Here is a 22,246-nt window from a genome sequence, read left to right as displayed (position 1 = left end):
ATATAATAGTATGGAAAAGTTGTATACCCTTCATTTAGAATAGTCTGTCCTATACTTGAAGAATCTTAGACGTTGACCAGACAAGAGGTGCAGAAATAATGGTCTCAAACCACACTACAAGTTTGGAAGAGTGATCCATCTATAGAGTAGAAATTGTTCCCTCTTGAGCATGCGTCTTTGGCTGTGGCAGCTCTATGTACAGAACACCTCCCCTGTCTCTCTGCCTTGATCATCTTGGTGAAGAGAGGTCAGGGAAGAACGTCGGATCGGTGTGCACCCCCCTTCCCTCCTCCTTTCTCTCTGTAAAGCACATTGTGTGGCCTTTGCGTATACTTTATATGAATAAAGTTTGATTTGATTTGTCTGCAGCGGAGAACAAGCCCATCTGGATGCACGCTGAGGAGCGTGAGGAGATGAGCAAGGTGAGCGCCTGTCAGCTGATTTGTGTACATGGGGCCGTGGTGGGAGGAGCTCTAGAATAGCTGTGCGCAGGCAGGAATGCAGGTGTTCTGGCTCTAAAGGTCCTCACCCCTCCCTCTCCCTCTTCCTCTGGCTTGTCTTATTTACTTCCAGGGCAAGCACAGAGACAACACCCCCTACGGAGAGTACGGAGGCTGGTACAAGGCCTGCAAAGTCAACAGGTGAGCCTGGCCCTGGGACTCCGCTGAGTCAACACTCAAGGCCCTGTTTGACGCTGACAAGGAGAGATGGTGTATTTCAGTAGCTGGATAATAGGCCAGTGTGTGATTAGTCATAAATGACACCTAGTTTGCTGATTGTCACTATGGCACCTGCCTGGGCCAGTATCATGTACAGTATAACGTTTGTGTGTGTGTGCGTGTGTGTGTGTGTGTGTGTGTAGCCCCACAGTGAACACCACGCTGCGTAATCTTGGAGCTCTGTACCGCCGGCAGGGCAAGCTGGAGGCGGCCGAGACCCTGGAGGAGTGTGCCATGAGGTCCCGCAAGCAGGTCAGACACACACACACACACACACTGCTTCACCATGATGTAGAGCTCATCTTGTACTTGTGATTGTCCATTAACCTACAGTTATTATTGGCTTTCATGACGGAGTCGTTAGTGTGTTGCAGTGTGGAATGCTTGTTAGGGCAGTGAATCTCATGTTGTTTTCTGCTCTCTCTGGCTTGCTTTGGATCCAGAGCAACACAGTAAGTTGTTAATTTCTAGCAAGTAGTCTCGTCTAGAGCCACACCGTCCCCCTCCCTAACACCACACCCATCTAACTGTTCATTCTCCCCACGAGTCTCCAGAGACGGGGAGAAAACGCCACCATAACACCACCACGGCCACTGTAACGCCTCCGCTCTGCTAGACTGACCACGCATTTAGATACATGACATTTTAGAGGGGTTGTTGTGATGATTCTAACGTGTGTGTGTGTGTGTCTGTGTGTGTGCGTGCGTGTGTGTCTGTATGTGTGCGTGCATGTACCTGTGTGCGCGTGCGTGCCTGTGTGTGTGCGCGTGCGTGCGTGTGCGTGCCTGCGTGTCCAGCAGGGCGTGGATCCCATCCACGGGACACGTGTGGTGGAGATCCTGAAGGACGGTGACGGGGACAGGCGGCGGAGCAGAGACAGCCTGTCCAGCGTCAAGTACGAGAGCGGCTCTGAGACGGGCGAGGAAGTGAGTATGAGCGTGGACTGGAACGGGGTGAGTACAGATCCACTACCCACAGACCTCAGAGCCCGCGGCCTTAGAGAGGGACAGGGCGGGGGGACAGAGCTGCCGCACTGGAGGGAGAACACATCCTCTGCTCCAGGGTGGTGCGCTGCCCTTAAAGCTGCATGAGAACTTTTTAATTTTTTTCTGATAGTTTATGAATTGGCCTTAGCAAGACCCAAAAAATCATTGTGTGTGCTAGTGTACTGCTAGTGCGCTGCTAGTGCGCTGCTAGTGCACTGCTAGTGCGCTGCTAGTGCGCTGCTAGTGCGCTGCAAGTGTACTGCTAGTGTATTGCTAGTATACTGCTAGTGTACTGCGGTTTTTATTCTCGACCAGGGGCCACCAAAGTGCCAAGTTATCTCATGCAGCTTTAAGCTAGCTCTGACTGAATGACCAGTGAAGGCAAAACAGGGCTGCTGGGAAAATCAGTTTTCAAGGCTAACCCAGCATTGTATCTGAACCCACTCCACCAGCTCTCTGCATCACTGCCCCCCCCCCCAAAGTGCCGCCAAAGTGGGAATCCAACTTGGAAAGTCTATAGCTGATTGAGCGTCCTGGCACACTCGTGTCGCGTAACCTCTGTTTGCTACTGGCTGTTGTTTGTTTGTTTGTTTACCAGTGCTGTGTGAATGATGTCGCGGCATCCTGCTCCAATGCCTGATGGCCGTTCCATGTTGCTTGTTAAGAGAAGAGAATTGAATGGCACAGGCTCAGTCTGGAGCATCCGGGGAATGGACTAGAGACCCCATCATTCAGCTGAACCGAGCCCTGTTAGCATATACGTCTGCTTGTCCTCGAGGCAGTTAAGCCAGGAGCCGACATTTGTTTTACTGGCTTGTTAGTGTGGCCACTCCCCCTGGCTAGGGCCCAGGGAGATGGAGTCATTACTGCCCGGCAGCGAGACGGCCCCCCTCCTCTCTCTCTGCGAGGAAGGAGGGTCTCTCACTAACTCACAGCAGCCGATGGCGGTTTCTAGTCCACTCTGGACACGGGCTGGTGCTCTGAGTAGAGGGGGAGCCCGTTGATTGGCTGTGACTAGGCCGCTACGGAGTCTGCCCTGAGGTACAAGGTTAGGCTACAACTACAACCACCCAGTATGGCTGCCCTGAGGTACATGTACAAGGTTAGGCTACAACTACCTGTACCACCACCCGGTATGGCTGCCCCTGCCAGAGATCTCCAGTCTGAGCCTGTGCCTCCTCCCTCCCTCTCTCTCTCTGTGTCTACACTAGTGCATCCACCCCATCCCTCCTCACTGCTAGCCCCTCCCTCCACACCTCCCACTCGCACTCCCAACATGCATGTGCTTAGCCAGCCCGCGAGGCTCAACCCTTAACGCACTCACGCCCGCGGCCGGCCATGTTCAGCGTGTTCACCTGGTCTGAGACGCACTGCCTTGCCTATTAACACGCCGTGCCGCTACCAAGAACAATCACCACCAACACTTTTAAGAGGTTCAACCAGAATGGGTTATAGAGCTCTACCATCCGTGTGTGTTACTACACGGTATACTGTAATATATTATCATAAGGTTTCACCCAGATTTGTCATGTGCGTTTTAAAGGCCATGTTTACCTCAGTTACGGGCCGGTCTCTCTTCAAGGTGCATACCGGGAGAGAATGGATAGTTGGCGCCTGTGATCACATGAAGACGACCGAGGAGACACATCCGTTCAGATTCATGTGCTTTCTAGACGACATGCTCGTTAAGATCATACCTCTAGAGGTCTTCCCAATCACCCAGAGAACTTAAGATACAATATGAAACATATCCATCCATCCATTCATCCATCCGTCCGTCTATGCATCTATTGCCAGTGGTAAATACACAACTTATCTTTACTGTATGACGCCGTTGTGCTGCACCAGCACGCCAAATTTAGAAGGAAATATGACATGCAAATGCATTCTGACATCATACTCCCGTGTCTGAACTTGATTTTGGTTGACCTCCGTCTGTGTGGGTTAAGACGTGAACGCACCGATAGGCTACAGTGTAATATCAGTGACATAGACCCGTATGCTCATTGGAAGTAGTATTTCAGCATACACAACTTATCCCCTTACTTGGCCTGGCCTTGTCAATCAGATATACGGTAGACAGCAGTCATCGTCTACCTTTCAGGGTAGTGGTGATCCACCGTAGAAAGGCTAGCATGGTAGACGTGGTTGTGTTGTTGCTATTTTTGTTTGTTTTTGTGGAAGAGTTTTTGTGCCTGTTGAAGCATGATTTAACGTGACGTAAGGCTAGATGCCATATTGCCTTGTCCAGCAGTCTGCACGTCCCAACACTGTCCCTTTCCTGTCTGTCTGTGCCACTAACCTCTTGCCATGGCAACCAATCAGCCTATCAATCAAATTTCCCCTCTTCGTTCAGTGGACTGTACTCCTCTTGATCCTCCAGTCTACCAAAGCTGTGGGGGTTGGGCCGGGCGGGGCCTTTAGTGTCAGAAAACAGGCTAGACCGTCAGTTAGTCATCCAGGAGAGAGAGGTTTGATATCGCAGACGCTAGACAAGCTATTCCTTAATGCTAGTGTAGAAGTGTGTGGTTTAGGCTAAGCTAGTGTAGAAGTGTGTGGTTTAGGCTAAGCTGTTACTGTGTCAGGCCTAGGCTCCTGTTTCAGAGGCTGTGCAGTCATTCCCTCTGCAGAGCCTAGCTTCTCTGCTGCATTAAGGAGACGGAGGGAGAGAGACGTAATGGATATCGAAGCAGACACGTAGCCTATATTCGACCGGTAGATCTCTCTGGACAGAGCCAGAGAGCCTCCCTCCTGCCAGAGAGCCTCCCTCCTGTAGCCGCCGCTGATGCCTGTGGTCCGCAGTGCACAGTCTCTGGCTAGGTGCCGGCTGCCAAGATCACCCTGAGGCCAGCGCCCATAGAGAGACCGGGAGGGAGGGAGGGAGGGAGGGAGGGAGGGGGGGGGGGATGAACAGCTGAGTCACAGTGACTGCGCCCACTGCGTCACCCACCAGATCTGCTGGTACAGCATCGTTCCAAGCATCTGATGCAGTTTATGGGCAGACAACACAGCTGTGGGGCTGTAATAAGGCGGTCTGCGTTGTAGATCCAGGGGTCTAGAATTTCAAGGTACACAAGGGAAAGGAATTACGGTTTGTCAGATGCCCTGTCCTAGAGGTTGTAATCATGCTGTTTTTGTGTCTGTTTTTCTCTCTCTCTCTCTCTCTCTCTCTCTTCATCAGGCCTAAGCCATCGAGATTATTCCTCCATCCTTCTCTCCTTCCCAACACAATAGTAAAGGATGCGTTTGTCGTTCCCTCTGGCCTTCTCTCTCCCACCAAACCAAAGCGACAGCCTCCTCCTCCTCTACCACTCCTCGCTCCGGGAGACCACTCCTCATTGTCACCCACCCCCCCACCCCGCTGTCAGCTGTCAGGACGTCTGGTCTCTCCCCTGGTCTCTTCTCCTCCCTCCGGCCCTGGCGTCCTCTCTCTCTCTCTCTTCGCCCTCTGTCCCTTTACCTCCCTGGCCTTGTGGCGCTCCTCTCTCCTCCCTTTGTCACGGACATCTCTCTCTCCTCTTTGCCTTGTTTTGACAACACCATGTCTCATGTCTGTAACACCTCTGAAAAAGCACCTCCTCTTTCTCTCTGTCTTTAACACCCATTTGTAATTTTTACATATAAAGATGTAGTGTGTAATAATCTTTGACGTGACTGAAGCAGTCATAAGTGTACTGGGTCGTGGGAACAAAGCAAAGCAGGGTTGCTTTGGGAAAGTTGCTGCAGTACAACTGTTCAGGTGGTTCACAGTTGCTTTGCATTGGTCTCAGTATGTATTTGTATTGGTGTCGCTGGCTTCAGAAGCGTGCGCACGCGCACACACACACACACAAGGAAGTTATCAGCAGGTGAACATTTGTGACTAGCCTAAATGTTTGTGACTAGCCTAAATGACATGGCTTAACTACAGTTGAACGTAACGACAACTGACAAACGTGGTGCCTGTGTTTAGCCAGAGTATCTTAATCTTGAAAAGTCTGTTTGCTAGTACAGTACCTTAATGTTCATTTTGTCACTTGAAATGCATTCTAATGCCTGAGATCAAAGAATTGAGCAGTTGAAGAGGTACTGCATAGTATTACATGCTTTTGACTTGTTACATGTTAAATTACTATCATAATTGTTTGAGTGAGGTGTATTATGGATTCAAACACTTGTTTTTGTTTTTATATCTATTTTACTATTCAGTTTAATTTTGTATGACTTTGTTCTGTTTACATGCCTTTCGTTAATGCTTGCTGTGTATTTTATGGACAAATTAAGCCAACATCATTATAGCAGTTTCCTAACTTCCTGTCTGGATGACTGCAACAAACATGCCCTTCTCAAAAGCAAAAAGGCAAACTGTCACCTTCACCTGGCTGCACTTATAAGAGAAATGTCCCATTATTTCCCTGGAGTCCCTGGTAAGACTGCTCTCCTTTTGGGGCAAGGCGTTCACGACGTATTTGTTTACAGAGCACAGGTTGACATTTCAAAAAGGGAATGCAATTCGGTATCGGCAAGTAGTCAAAGGGAGTTATAAGTTAGAGCCATCACGTAATGCAACACCCGACAGTCCTGTTGCTGTGCTTTGCTGACAGAGGACCCAGGAAGAATAGTTGTTACTGAGGTAATAATTAACGGGGGTCCTAAATGAACATAAACAGGGGGACTTCAGGGGCTTCATGGTGACTGATGATGACTTCATGACTACACTGCCTTTGAACGACATGTTGGTGTGGAGGTAGAATAGACTAGGTAGTTGTGCTGTAGCACAGATGTCATAATTGTAGTATTTGTGTGTATTTGTGTGTTTTGATGGCTCAAGGCCGATAGTGGCCAAAAATACTGTATTTTGAACACGAAGCTTAATGGAGTATGTTGCCTTCCAAACACGGTTTATCACAGGTCAACATGGTCATAGCTAGTAGCTATTTAAACACCAAACCTATGAGAACGCTTTCCTCAAGGTTAGTATCTCATGCGTTGAACTAACTGATTGTAATATTGTTTCAATATTATGGCATACGTGTAATTATATTTATGGATTTGAAAAGAGCATTCGTTATCAGGCTTTTAAAATGCTATATCACATTGATTTGTCATTCCTCTCCATTAGAACGTTTAGGGTTAGGGGGGGTAAGGTCTTCTAACCTCTTCTGACGAAGAGGGAGGGGAATGGAAATGTTCATCACATAATTCTGAAAATACTGTGTTTAGTGGAATGCTGATTATTTATTGAGCTGTCTGTTATTGAAATCTATATTGTGACTCCAGTTTCCTCAAGCCAAAATAACACATGGCTAGCTCTATAAGCACTATCTTAGGCTTAAAAGTAGGACTGCATATTATATTTACCATACTGCATTGTGATGATTGTTGTATCAACACTTGTTGGTATTCTCAAATAAAAAAAAGTTTTTCATTTGTGAAGCCTGCCTTCTCTCTGCAAAGGAAACTTGCATGCCATGAGGTCTATGCCATGAGGTCTACTAATCGTGCTTGCATGTGTGTACTGCCCCCTAGTGGGCTTACTACAGTCTATAGGCCTGACCACCAGTGTCAAAGTAAATGGCTACAGGTGTCAAGAGGGAAATAAAAGAAGAACCACGTATCACCGGTCAGCTCAAGAGCGCAATGAAAGGTATGCATGGATGGATGGGTGGATGACCGTTACTTTAGCTTAGGAAGCCCACTGGTCTACATGCCCGTTCTGCCCCTCTGAAACACTCCACCTCTAGATGTCCACCAATCTCCCCACATAGAGACGACACACATGCTTACATGGTGGGGTGCGGTGCACTGTGTGTGTGTTTGTGTGTAATGTGTGTTTCTACCATATGCAGTGAATAAATGTCCAGACTGAGGTGTGTGTGTGTGTCCTCCAGGATGGCAGCGGTGCCCTGCAGCGTAGCGGCTCTCTGGGGGAAGCACATAGACGACTGAGGTGTGTGTGTGTGTGTGTCCTCCAGGACGGCAGCGGTGCCCTGCAGCGTAGTGGCTCTCTGGGAAAGCTCAGAGACGTGCTGCGCCGGAGCAGCGAGCTGCTGGTGAAGAAACTCCAGGGCAGCGGACCCCCGGAACCACGCAGCACCAGGTGGGAGACTCACCAGATAACACTACCATGACTTACACTACACACTACCATGACTTACACTACACACTGGACCATGACTTGCACTACACACTGGACCATGACTTGCACTACACACTACCATGACTTACACTACACACTGGACCATGACTTACACTACACACTGGACCATGACTTGCACTACACACTACCATGACTTACACTACACACTGGACCATGACTTACACTACACACTGGACCATGACTTACACTACACACTACCATGACTTACACTACACACTACCATGACTTACACTACACACTGGACCATGACTTACACTACACACTGGACCATGACTTGCACTACACACTGGACCATGACTTGCACTACACACTACCATGACTTACACTACACACTGGACCATGACTAACACTACACACTGTACCATGACTTGCACTACACACTGGACCATGACTTACACTACACACTACCATGACTTACACTACACACTGTACCATGACTTACACTACACACTGTACCATGACTTACACTACACACTGTACCATGCTGAGACTTATACCAGGGCCGGCCGCTGCTATAAGCAATATAAGCAGTCGCTTAGGGCCACAACCACTAGGGGGGGCCACATCACAGGAGGAAAAAAAAAAATCTTTTTTTTCTCTTTTTTTTTTATATTGTTACATTATGTCATGTATCCCTTATCCTAAAACGGTCATTCTTATTTAATATGCAATAAAACGAAAAGATCTTCAGTCACAGGTGTATAGGGGACATCTCGAATTACACAGAGGGACGATTGGCAGCTTTTACCCTGTCAAAGGACCGACTTGAAGATCTTCACTACCTAGAAGTTGTGTTCAGTTAAAATTATTTCACTCGTCTCACGGCGAGATTCACGGGACTGAGTCTTGTAAAGTGATGAGTTTCCACGGCGACACCCGATAATCCGTGTGGTATCGTATCTAAATGAGCGTTGTAGGCTGATTGTGGTTTGGTTTCACAGTCACATGACGCAAAGTGTAACTTCGAGACAGGATAGTTTTGGACAGTGTGTGCCTAGTGGAACCTAGAACCACGAAGAGATGAACAGTTCCTTCTTCGACCCAGCTGTCCTGGCCCAGGGCGCATGCGTTTAGTTTGGTGGTTGCGCTGGGAGTGTTTTGGGGGGCCACCAAAAAAAATCTTGCTTAGGGCCACCAGAATCCTAGGGTCGGCCCTGACTTATACTACAGACTGTCCCATGCTGAGACTTATACTACAGACTGTACCATGCCAAGACTTATACTAAAGACTACTACAGACTGTACCATGCTAAGACTTATACTAAAGACTACTACAGACTGTACCATGCTAAGACTTATACTACAGACTGTCCCATGCTGAGACTTATACTACAGACTGTACCATGCTAAGACTTATACTACAGACTGTACCATGCTAAGACTTATACTAAAGACTACTACAGACTGTACCATGCTAAGACTTATACTACAGACTGTCCCATGCTGAGACTTATACTACAGACTGTACCACGCTAAGACTTATACTACAGACTGTACCATGCTAAGACTTATACTACAGACTGTACCATGCTAAGACTTATACTACAGACTGTACCCTGCTAAGACTTATACTACAGACTGTACCACGCTAAGACTTACAGTATACTATAGACTGTACCATGCTAACTTATAGACAGACTGTACCATGCTAACTTGTACAGTACAGACTGTACAATGCTAATTTATAGAGTATAGCCGGTACCACATTAAAGGGTTAGTGTGCCATTTTGGATTTAGCCCTATTTGTGGTCTGTCTATCATGAGCCGCCGCCTTCATCGTTTGGGTGAGTTGGTACGTCCTCTCCCTCCAGGCTCGGGGCCGAGGGGCTATCTTTTTACCACCCCAAGCCTGTGTGAGGGGGTCACCCAGGCTATATATCCAGGCACACCTCAAGAAGCCACGTCACCGTTTCGTCATCCACGACCATCAGGCCACGCATTCCGTTGGGTATCCGATATATCGTACAGTCCTGGATGACATGGTCTGCGGGTTATGTCATACCATGAGCCTGAAACATAGAGACCATCATCTTACTGATCATTCCAGTATTGAGCTAAGGTAGCTGCCGTTTTTCTGCAGGCTCTCACTGGGCTACAATGGAAGTCAATGAGGCACCCGTAAATAGGTTGAAAAACTATGATAAATGTGCTTTACCGAGACCGGAAGCACAGGGTGTAATCTTACCAGTCTAAGTATTCTCTCCTGTGCAATGTATAGCAATCCAAATATTTTAGGAGGACACAGTCCTCTGTGGGAGCAGTGAAAACAAGTGTCAGGGGAATGCTTATGTCCAAGCCATGCCAAACATGTACAATTATTCGGATTGCGCTACATTTCACAGGAGAGCATATTAAGACCAGTAAGATTACACCCTGTGCTTCCTGTCTCGGAAAAGCTGATTTATCATAGTTTTTCCAATGCATTTTGGGTGCCCCATTGACTTCCATTGTAGCCCAGTGAGAGCCTGCATAAAAACTGCAGCCAGCTCAGTACTGGAATGATCAGTGAAATTAAGGTCTCTATGTTTCAGGTTCATGGTAGACAGACCACATATAGGGCCAAATGTCCGAAATAGCACACGACCCCTTCAAGACTCAGAATACTCACACAGGCTCAACGCTACACGGCTGTTAATGATCATGTTAGTCATCCAACACTGACATCATAAGTGTGCCCTGTCCAACAGCATGAAGAGAGCTGCCTCCCTGAACTACTTAAATAAGACCAGCGACGACCCATTCCAGGTGAGAGCCCCATGAACCAGTTGTAGTATTTATATAATATAAATGTCATATGATAAATGAATACTGAGCACATCTCTTTACACCCTCCTGCGCTTTCTGGTCACTCGTTCCCTCTCTGGCGTCATCTCTCCTCCATGTTCCTCTCCCTGTCCCTCTCCTCCCTGTCCCTCTCCTCCCTGTCCCTCTCCCTGTCCCTCTCCTCCCTGTCCCTCTCCTCCCTGTCCCTCTCCTCCCTGTCCCTCTCCTCCCTGTCCCTCTCCCTGTCCCTCTCCTCCCTGTCCCTCTCCTCCCTGTCCCTCTCCTCCCTGTCCCTCTCCTCCCTGTCCCTCTCCTCCCTGTCCCTCTCCTCCATGTCCCTCTCCCTGTCCCTCTCCCAGGCCCGCGGAGGCAGCAGGCTGAAGGAGAGCCGGGGTCTGAGCTCCAGCACGGTGGATCTGTACCGCAGCGGGAACTGAGGGCTGAGTACGTCCCCCCCCACCCCACCCACCCCACAGTGTACAGTCCACCAAGACACCTCTGTTCAGCTGGAAGAAACCACCGGCCCAAAGATGACATAGCCAGCCATGCTGCCGTCAGCCCACGAGAGCCTGCGGCCCAAAGATCCCCCCCGCCCGCCTCAGTGGTCCACGTTTCTGGATCAAACACCTCAACACCTCTTGAGGACAGGAAGAAGGTGTCGTACCTCATAGCGCCTCTCCTGTCCTGTGTTTAATGACAGTGGTTGTCTACATGGTTTAGTTACAAATTGAGTCTTTTGTTGCCATCACTCTGCTTTCTTGTAAAAGTAGGACGCGTCCCTCTTAAGTGTTTTTGTTTGTGCATAAGCCTACTGTCCTTCTGTGCCATCTCTAGTTATTGTTTTAATAATGCAGTTTGTAAAAAAAAAAAAAGACAGTTTGCTTTAAAGCTTTCCCCAAATGGAATTAACTTTGTGAAAAAATGTACTTATTTTGTGACAAACTTGACAACCCTTCCTTTTTACAAATAGTTTTAAGTTTGTTTATTTCATATTTGCCTGTTGAGATTTCTCTGGGAACGAGGTGTTTGTGTAAAGCTTTGGAAAATGGGGTAGAATGTTTTCTCCAACTGGAAATATAATCACAAAATCTAAACTTTGGTTTCTTTTGAACTTGATTAAGGAAGGTCAGGCACATTTCTGCCACCCCATGGTGCCACGTGGAGCTCTGTAGAAACTAAACTACAGTAGCAGCTGGAAAGGTCATTGAGTTCATGACTCCATTCAGGATGATGTTGACAGAATCGGTGTCAATAATATGTGCACATACATTCTCTTGATAAGCTGTTTACAATGGTGTGACTTTGTATGATACAGTGCATTTATAAATGTATATATGGTAATTTTGCACAACTGTTGTATGGGTCTTTTTGGTCAACGGATATGTTACAAAAATCAACTGGAATGTTATTTGATTCATATGCTGAGAGATTTATTTTATTCTTCCACAGTATGTCTCTTTTCCTCATTCTAGTTTTTTATTCAATATTAGAACAGTGGTGGGCTGCTCTTTCTATACTGTTTCCAGAATCAGGGTTTGTGCACAGATGACAGTTGTACGATTGTGTGAAATGACTCTTCTCGTTAGTAAAGCCATGCGTGGGTCTGCTGGGTGTAGTGAGGTTCAGTTTATTATCTTATCTGATTAGTTTGTTCATACAGGTTGTACTGTATTTGCCTCTTGTCAAGAAAATAAACAGCATTTTCCTGTCTATTGGCATGCAATGTGTATATCATATTCATTAGTAAACTGCATATAGCCACACATACACAGGATCAAGACACATGGTTGTAATAGATCCAGAACTCAAATTAAATTGTTGTGAAGATTATTTTAGATGTAAAAACACAGCCCCTCCCCCGCCCCCCACCACTGTGTTTGACATGTTTGGTACATTATCGGGGGGAAAAAGATGGCAATGGCAAATGACCTGGGCCATGGAAGCGTATGGTGCAAGGACAAGGTTGATGACTGTGAAGAAAACCCTGAAACAATACTCCAGATTGGAACCATTCTCCAGAACGTAGTGTCACAGACTACTCAAGAGTTACACTCGCATCCAGTAAGACTTTGATGGTGTAAATTGGTCTCAGTCATGAAGGTATAGGTCTCAGTAGAAAACCAGGCCAGGTCCAGCCTGACTTGTGTGTGGCTGGCTTGTTTCTGTTCAGGACTGGTAGGACGGAAGCTAGTCATGCCACTGAAATAACTGAATTGATAATGTCCGATAATTTAAGATAGGTCTTGTCGCCTGGACACATCAGTTCCAATGCTAATTCTGCACAATAAGAGCGAGATAGCCAGTTAGCTCATGATCTCACAACAACTAGCAGCAGTTTCCATAACATTAATGGTAGCGGTCAGTGGCTAAAGCAGTTACACTGATGATTCCTGTAACGTAAGCTATTTTGCTGCAATTGGTTTAACTTCTGTTTCTGGACAAAGGTAAGGGATCAACCCAGATAACACAAGGCTACCGGACCTACAGTGGGTCCCCAATGGATGCTCCACCACCATTCCACCGGTAGTTAATTGTCTATATCCTAGGCCCATTGGCCATGGGGTCCATGGCATGGTGGCGAGACTCCACCCCCTAGCGTCAGAGCGGTTCGGGTGTAGTGCAGTTACTTCCAGGCAATCTCCATACACCCACTGGTGAAAACCGTGTGTCTCTAGCCCACTCAGGGGCTGAGTTATGGAGTTCATGGCATGGATAGTGGCGTGGTGGCGAGACTCCACCCACTTGGGTCAGAGCTGATTGAGCGCAGTACAGTGACCTCTGGGCAATCTCCTTGCACTCACTGGCGAAGACCGTGGGTCTCTAGCCCACTCAGGGGCTGAGTTGTGGGATCCTTGGCGTGGATAGTGGCGTGATGGCGAGACTCCGCCCGTCTCCGCGAGACTCACAGCTGGTCGTGGACAGTGTACCTCTCTCCGGGCTACCCACTTGCCCCCACCGGTGAAGACCGTGTTTCTCTAGCCCTCACAGGGGCTGATTTGTGGGTTCCGTGGCGTGGACAGTGAAGTGGTGGCAAGACTCCGCCCCCTCGCGTCATATTAGGTCTATACTATAATAAACTAAATAGCCTAACTCAAATACTCATTGAATTGCTGAAACTGAACAAGGAACACAGTCTATCTAAGCCTGTTGCTGCCCTCCCGTGGCCGAAAACGGTAAATGCAGTCTATCTGCCTCTTGTGGTAGCAACATAGAACTGCAAGTCAACAACGGGACGGAGGCAGCCAGGGAGTAAGCCAGGGAGGGACGACTACCAAGACATTTGCTATCCTAGGTGCGCTGGCTTACAGCCACGCACAAAAATCCACAATAAATGTAATTCCATACTTTCAGCCAGAAGGTAGCAGTGTTGTTGCTTCATCTCAAGCGGTAAGATACCGGAAACGGCAGCACTGGGAATGAGTCTAGCCCATGGATGTATTAATAGAACTGGATAGGGTCACTCCATTCACTGACTGCTCGAAAGAGTGAAGCCCTATTGAACCGCGCCATCTTTGGAAAAAAAAACACATGCGCAGTCAAAGGTATCAATGACGCGTTCTTGTAGTCCACGAACAGATTGCGTTCATGGCTCTCCCTGCTCTGAGTTAGCGATGAAAAGCAACTTGCTTATTAATCTACTTTTGTCAAATATATCCATTGGAAAACTTTTTTTTTTTCATCCAGGCATCTTAGTTTTAACAGTATAATTGTGACTGAACATGTTTTGTTTGCTAGTAGGTGGTATTCATTCTGTTTCGAGCTCGGGGGGTTAGCCGCGAACTTTATGCCGCAACGAGAAGTGAAATGTAGCCTATATTTCATGCACAATAACGTTTTTCTTCTTATTTTAGACTGGGGTGCCTTGGGATTTTAAGTAGCCTACTTATGAAGGGTGCCGTGACTGAAAAAAAGGTTGAGAAACGCTGGTTTATATGGTGTGGCTATTACTGCAGTCAAGTGAGCTGCACTTTTTTCTTCCACGGTCAAGTGAACCGCACTTTTTTTTTTCTAAATTCAAAATAAAAATGGGGTGCGAACCTATTAGTAGTACTACGGTGAAACGGTTGCTGTAATAGTTATTTGTATCGTCGTTGCTTCTTTTCCTTGGCACTGATATTGCTACTTACATATTGGGACATTCATTTATATAATTAAATATAATTTAGATATAATGTAGAATAAATAAATGTATTTCGGAAATTAGGTAGGCTAGACGCAAAACTAACCTACTTCTCACGAACTCATGCACTTGACGTCAATCTGATTCCTCTGAGCTGAGGTCCCCCTTTCTCTCTCTCTCTCTCTCTCTCTCTCTCTCTCTCTCTCTTCTCTTGCTCTAAGTCTCTCTATGGCTAAGAATATTTAATACTCATGTAGTCAATATAATGTGAATTGTCCATAACTCTTCACAGGATTGACTTTGACGAGCGATTAAAGGAGAAATATAATTGTGTTCATGGGAGTGTCATATATATGAGTTCAGGAACATTCCCTCTATAACGTCATGCAAGACTATTAGACTTTTACAGTGCTGATTATGAATAATCCCATCACAAATTCCTATTCTAAACACAATTTAACTGTTTTTGTCAAATTTCACAGGTGATTATAGGAGAAATATAATTTTGTTCATGGGATTGTCTCATATACCTGAGTTCTGCAATTCTCCCTCTATGACTTAATGACAGAATATCTGACTTTTACAGTGTAGATTTTGAATAATCCCATCACAAAGTGAAAGTAATACAGAGTGAAAACTAGTTTTTTAATTACCATTCACAACTTGCGAAAGCAAAACGGTTGGGAATTAAGGCCTGGTTGACAGCTGCGTTCAGCAAGCTATCCAATCAACAACGTACAGTAGCCTACTTTTCCGAGATGCATCTGGCTCAAGCCCCCAGGATTCGAAATCTAAAGTGAAGGCCTATTGAACCGCGCCATCTTGGCTAGATTTGTAGTCTTTTGGCTATTTCCGGTGACTTTTGTACTTGCGCAGTTGTGCTTTTCTGTGACTTTTGTACTTGCGCAGTTGAGCTTTTCTGTCCGACGCGCGTCCAAGAAAAAGTTCACTTTTATGTGAAATGTAGACGCACGTTCCCGGCTCTCTCGGCTCTCCCCGCTTTGATTTAGCAATGAAAACCGGCTTGCATATTAACCTGTTTTTGTCAAATATATCCATTGGAGAAATTATTTTTTCATCCAGGCATCTTAGTTTTAACAGGTTAAATATAACTGAACATGTTTTGTTTGCTAGTAGATGGTATTCATTCCGTTCGTTATTGCAGCCAGGCTAAATTGGAGCCAGTGAAGTGAAGCCAATGGAGCCAGTGACCGGCGAGTTGAAGAGCTTCACTCCCCGCCAGCAGGAGCTTTGGCCGCTGCTACCGCATCTCGGATAACCCGCTGAGTTCGTGGCTGCTATTTCACATTCGCCCTTGATCAATCCCAATACCGATCCATGGTAATAATGAATCAATCGTTCAGATCAGATCGGCAGTGCTGCATGCATGTTACAACGTCATTGTTAGCTTTATTAACATAACCATAGCCTACATTTATCTCTCTAACGTTAGGCTATCCATCTTACACCAGTCGGCCATTCGATAGCTAGAAGCCAACGTTGACTGAAAACACCCAAACATGTCATTTATCCACTTTGGGAAATGACCTTTTTTTAAGAAACATCTTGCGGTCCCTTGAAGCAACAATCCGGAGTGGGTGAAGTTGCTTTGGCCTACACCTCCTCTGGATTGCAACTTCAACTGACAAAGCATTATTTTTTAATAAGAACAGCTCAAATAAATCAGTGTGTTATTTTTATGTGATGATGAACATACTGCTGTTGCTCTTTTTTTTGTTAGTTTAGTATACATAGGCTAAGTACATTTTTGTACCAAGACATATTTGTTGCCATCACATTGTTCATTTATTTCACTGTTCTTCCTCATCCCTTTCCCACCCCCTCCTCCCTCTCCCTCTTCTCATCCTCCCCAGCCAAACCACTCAGTGGGTCTGTTCTGTGCTCTCATTTTACATATTGTGGATGTAGCTGTCCCAGTGTATGACACACATGTGCTCCATGGCCATGCGTCCCACATTATTGTTTTTTTTATTTATTATATTTTTATTATAATCTGTTTTATTATTATAAATAAATACTTTAAAACTACCACTGAAGCTGTCTGTGCAAATTACAGTGTGCCTCCTCTTATCCTCACAGCTCAAGCCATTTTTAGGAGACCAGTTCACACCTCAACCAGACCTGCTGCTGTTTTGAACCTGCTTTAAGCCCTTTTTTGTGGTGTCTGTTTTCTGTGTGCACTGTCAAGTAAGCCAACTCGCCTTCAATGCAGTGTAGCCTCCACACTTGAATGGTTACAGCAGTCTTGTCGTCTACAAGCAACGGTCTCTGGCTTTGCATGGCAATTTATGTAGTATCATCCGAGTTCTACAAATGCTGTACTTTTTTTGTACTGTAAGTAACCCCTCAATTATTCAATTTTACTGGGGAGCAGTGACCATAGCCTACTTGCCAACCCTCCTGACTTCCGCGGGAGATTCATACATTTGAACTAGGTTGTGTAGTAGATAGGCTACAATAAATTAGGACAGATGCTGTTACGGACCGCCTCCCTCTCTCCCCTCTGGGCCCGCTGCGCGCTCGGGGCGTCCTACGCGCTCTACCGCACGTCGCATCGGCCCAGGCATGCAACGCTCTGACTCTCCGGAGTTTCCCCCCACTACCGGGCGTTCCCCGTCTCCGGCCAGCTCCGCGGACTCGGCAGTCTCCTCCCACTCCGGTGACGAAGAGTCGGATCCCGACATGCCCAGCACATCGGCCCGTGCGCAACGACAAGAACGGCGTGCTCGTCTCCGACGATGACGCGGGCGCGGCTCTACTCACCGGTTTCCAATTTATCATCACCACACCTGTCCCTCGTTCTGCAATCACCTTCAACCCCTACAAGAACCTGGTCTACACTCCACTCATCGCCAGATCTTACCATAACCTTTATGTGGTAAAGTATAGCCTAGCCTACGATTTACTTACCTGTATTTTATAGTGCTTTTTCTCGTTCCCTGTTTGTGATTACTATCACTCACCCTGCCTCTCCTCCTCGTCTCTCCAGTTTCCCGGACCCCCTCTGCTGAGTGTACCAGCTAGCAGAGCCCTCACCCTGCTCCACCTCCCGATCCCTCCGGCTCCCTTGAGCCAAGGACATTTATTATTATTTAGTGGCAGTTTAGTGGCTCCTATTATTTCATCCTATTATATTTTTTGGCATCCTCTTTTGTGGCTCCCCCTTTGTGTTATCTTATTAAATCGCCCCTCCGGGCTTTACCGTTCCTTGCCTCCTCCTTTCCTGTTGCGCCTGGGTCCCTAACCAAACCATCACAGATGCACATTTACTGAACAGGACAGACAAAAGTCGGACATTAAAAACAATTGCTCCATACACACACACATACACACATTATATATATATATTGTTTCACATTTAGTTTTAATGCTTTTAATGTCTAATTTGTAATGCTTTTAATGCCCCCCCCCCCCCGCAATTTGGTTTGGAAATGCTCCCTATTTCTGAGGTCCAAAGGTTGGTGAGTATGGCAAGCTATAAGCTATTAACACATCCATGATGGCAAGCCAGCAACGCAGACACAAGTTCAAGTACCACAAATCCAAATACCACAGGTCTCTCTCTCCCTCTCTCTTTCTCCCTAGGCTACCAGAGCCCATTTAGTAAGCCTAGGGTACAACAAAGCCTCAAAAACAGATACCCTATACATTTTGACACTTTTATTAAACTATTACAACAAACAAAAAGAAAATATCAGAGGTTTCTGTCGGTTTCCTCCTATTGGCCAGTCTGCACCTCCTCAGTCCCCTCCATGCTGCCCCAGTTTACCTGGAGGACTGGCCCTAATGAATTCCTCGCAGAAGGCAGAACATTGCTGCTCCTAGGAACGTAACTCCCACAGCAAGGAATATTTTAGCCGAGGTCTTAGCTGAGAGGTCCCAGAACCCGCCGGTCTTCTTCTGTGCACCGCTGTCCAAAGCGCTGACCCTTGTCGGTGTTTCGATCATGGGGATGACCAGGGCTACTCTCGTCTTCTGGTGGGCGTTGGTGTTCTTTGTTGCAAAGGTCTTAGCTAACAGGTCCCAGACCCAGAACATGCTGGTCTCCATCTGCTGGGCGTCGGGCGTCTCTGTCCCCGTTTGAAGACCAGCGAAGCGGCCGTCGTCATGGTCCAGTAAGTGGCAGTCGTGGGTGATGAAGACGCGGTCCGTTCTAGTGGGTGGAGAGGCAGCCCACTGGTCAGGCACAGTGAGAGACATCAGGGTGTCTCTGAAGGCCTCGATGACCGAAGGATCGATCGTGGTCGCAGCCACCAAGAGAGCAACTCCAATGAGAAGCTTTAAATGCCGAAAAGCCATCAGGAAAGTCTGAAATGTTCACAGGAAATTAATGGTGAATGCACTCCAGGAGACGGAATGTGTGATGGATCTTTACTTATTTGCTGTCTTTTATATGGCTATGATTGTTCTATGATGTCATAGATGAAAGCTGTGGAATCATCATTGAATGATCATCAGCATTAATTGTGCGTGTGTTCTATTAATACATCCATGGCTATGAAGCACAGCTTAAGCAGCTGCATTGGTTTCCACGGTGACGTGTCTCCTGAGGCGTGACTTGACCAATCAGGGGCCTCATTTATCATTGAGGTACGCCTTTTTTTACACGGTCTTTTCCGAGATTTCTGGCGTACGCACTCTTCCGCCCCAACAACGCGATCTATCAACCAATATAGTCTTTTAATACCATTGGCTGTTTAATCAAATGTGTTAATGAAAATGACCACAAAAAAGGAGAGTAGTCAAACCACACCGCTCAAAAAGGGCTAAATACATACAACAAACTGATCAGGCTAATCATTTTTTGATGAAAATGACCACAAGACAACCTCCTGTGCATAGTTGAAATGGTAGTGGGATACGGTGATAAACTGGAGTGATCATTTGATAGCAATTATTAGCCTTTTCCAGGAATGGACAGAAATGGGATATTTTTAGAATAACAGGAATGTATTCACATACAATGGAAAGGAGTTGATGTGTAGCATAAAGATGAAACGATACACTGAGTTTGGGTGTTTTCAGTCAACGTTGGCGTTGACCACTTCCGGCTATCGAATGGCCGACTGGTGTAAGATGGATAGCCTAACGTTAGAGAGATAAATGTAGGCTATGGTTATGTTAATAAAGCTAACAATGATGTTGTAACATGCATGCAGCACTGCCGATCTGATCTGAACGATTGATTCATTATTACCATGGATCGGTATTGGGATTGATCAAGGGCGAATGTGAAATAGCAGCCACGAACTCAGCGGGTTATCCGAGATGCGGTAGCAGCGGCCAAAGCTCCTGCTGGCGGGGAGTGAAGCTTTTCAACTCGCCGGTCACTGGCTCCCTGGAGGAATTTAGCCTGGCTGCAATAACGTTATCGCGAACGGAATGAATACCATCTACTAGCAAACAAAACATGTTCAGTTATATTTAACCTGTTAAAACTAAGATGCCTGGATGAAAAAATAATTTCTCCAATGGATATATTTGACAAAAACAGGTTAATATGCAAGCCGGTTTTCATTGCTAAATCAAAGCGGGGAGAGCCGAGAGAGCCGGGAACGTGCGTCTACATTTCACATAAAAGTGAACTTTTTCGTGGACGCGCGTCGGACAGAAAAGCTCAACTGCGCAAGTACAAAAGTCACCGAAAGACCAGAAAAGCACAACTGCGCAAGTACAAAAGTCACCGGAAATAGTCAAATGACTACAAATTTGCCAAGATGGCGCGGTTCAATAGGGCTTCATTGTTGATAGCGGTCAGTGAATGGAGTATCCAGTGTATCCAGTTTGTATGTGTATCCAGTTCTATTAATACATCCATGATCTGGCTGCAGACAAAATCCAGTTGACAGGAAATCACGTGACCTCTGCAGTTGACAGGAAATCCGTTCTGTTTTTTTGTGAGCATGCGCAAAAATACTTGCTTTTGAATTGGAAAAGATGAATATGTAAAATGTAAATGGCATTAATGAAGTCAACGACGCAAATTCAGCCGAGGCACGTACGTCACGGCCGGGGGGTCAGCAGAGGTTAATCAGTCACGCATGACGCAGCACCAGCTGACTGTAGCTGTCATAGCATTGGTCAGCTCACTAGAGCGCATGTATTAAGCTGTCAAAACATGTCATTGTTCGCGCTTGCCTTTACTGCTGTTGTGCATTGCATGCTCGCTGCTTCCGCGTTCTCTGCTCTTGCGTCCGCTGCCATTCCTGCTATTGCTCGCTGCTCCGCGTCTTGCTCGTGTTCCGTGCTCATGTTGTGATTTGGTGCGTTTGCTATCTGCTGCCCGCGGTGTCCTCGCTGCTTCCGCGTTCTCTGCTCTTGCGTTCCTCTCTGCCCGCGTCGTCTCTCCGGTCCGTGGTTTGGGTGTCCGTTTAGTGGCGTCGTGGAGCGCCGGCTTCCGAGGCCGAGGTGCCCGTCTCCCTGTAGCACCGTAGTGCCATACTTGCGTATGGTTCAGTTGCTCGCATAGCTTGCGTTGGAAGTCCGTTTGAGCATTGCTACGCGCCGGTCACTGGGTTTCATTCATGAGCCGCTATGTCGGAGGTTGTCCATGCCTCGTCTGCCGCATTACTCAACTGTCGATGTGCGCCGGGTGCATTCACCATTGAAATGTTTGCAGTTTCGGGCGTGGACGTGCTATGTGGATTCTCTATGTATTTGGTTCATCTCATGGTGCGTTCGTTTATAAATGGGAGGTGGCAAATTGCGACTTGCTACTAGGAATTATTAAAATACAACACCGCATGAACTCGCACTTCCTCGTCGCAAATTCGGATATGTTTCTCAGCCCCCAGTTGCTCGAATGCACTAGATATAACTAGGTGACTGTGATATAACTAGGTAACTGTGATATAATGTTATATAGCTCGAATGCACACAGGTCGGAGGTAGGTATTTTGCCACTTGCGACTTGCCACCTCCGACCACAAACGAACGTACCATAAGTCCTCCCCTCGCGGCTCGTTCGTGGATTCGCTGGCCGCATGACAGGCTATACTGCTCGTTGCTAACTAGCTGGCGTTCGTCAAGGTTCCCGTATTGCACGTCGGGGCGTCATTATGTTGGATTGCTAATACTAGCTCATGATTCTATTACTGGCTCATGATTCTGATACTAGCTCATGATTCTATTACTAGCTCATGATTCTAATACTAGCTCTTGATTCTAATACTAGCTCATGATTCTGATACTAGCTCATGATTCTAATACTAGCTCATTCTTCTAATACTAGCTCGTGTTTCTCGCGTTCAATCGTTGCAGCCCGAGGGTTCCGGCCGAACTGCACTCTACTCGCTAGCACCCATGATTGCGAGTGCCTCCACGCAGCTAGCGTTAGCCGTTCGGTGTGGCTAATGCTAGCTGTGTCCTCATCAATCAATCTAAGCTTGTTTGATAGCGCATTTCATGCCCTGAGGCGGCTCAGTGCGCTTTCCTGAGGACATGGTGGGTATACGTCCCACCCCTACATATTTTGGTAGGGACTTGACGTTCATGATCG

At 46.8% G+C, this 22,246-nt stretch overlaps 1 protein-coding gene across 7 annotated transcripts in view; it reads left to right on the top strand.

The window, feature by feature from the left end:
* The window catches only part of klc1b (kinesin light chain 1b), a 32,165-nt gene extending 20,649 nt beyond the window's left edge, over positions 1-11,516 (top strand). For 2 of the 7 annotated variants that reach the window (XM_084457344.1, XM_084457343.1), the window contains exons 10-16: positions 370-422; positions 574-641; positions 863-971; positions 1,520-1,672; positions 7,660-7,784; positions 10,532-10,589; positions 10,967-11,516. In XM_084457344.1, the coding sequence (XP_084313470.1) occupies positions 370-422; positions 574-641; positions 863-971; positions 1,520-1,672; positions 7,660-7,784; positions 10,532-10,589; positions 10,967-11,044 (644 nt within the window). In that variant the 3' untranslated portion in view covers positions 11,045-11,516. Of the gene's footprint in view, positions 1-369; positions 423-573; positions 642-862; positions 972-1,516; positions 3,312-3,344; positions 4,569-4,886; positions 7,785-10,531; positions 10,590-10,966 lie in introns of those variants that run through there. The other 5 variants (XM_084457342.1, XM_084457341.1, XR_014630995.1 and 2 more) reach the window with 4 other exon arrangements.
* Positions 11,517-22,246: the final 10,730 nt, after the last annotated feature.

The sequence above is a fragment of the Borostomias antarcticus genome (genome assembly GCF_949987555.1).
Source record: "Borostomias antarcticus genome assembly, chromosome: 2".
In the NCBI taxonomy this organism is placed as follows: Eukaryota; Metazoa; Chordata; class Actinopteri; order Stomiiformes; family Stomiidae; genus Borostomias; species Borostomias antarcticus.
This window is presented reverse-complemented; position numbering and strand designations above follow the sequence as displayed.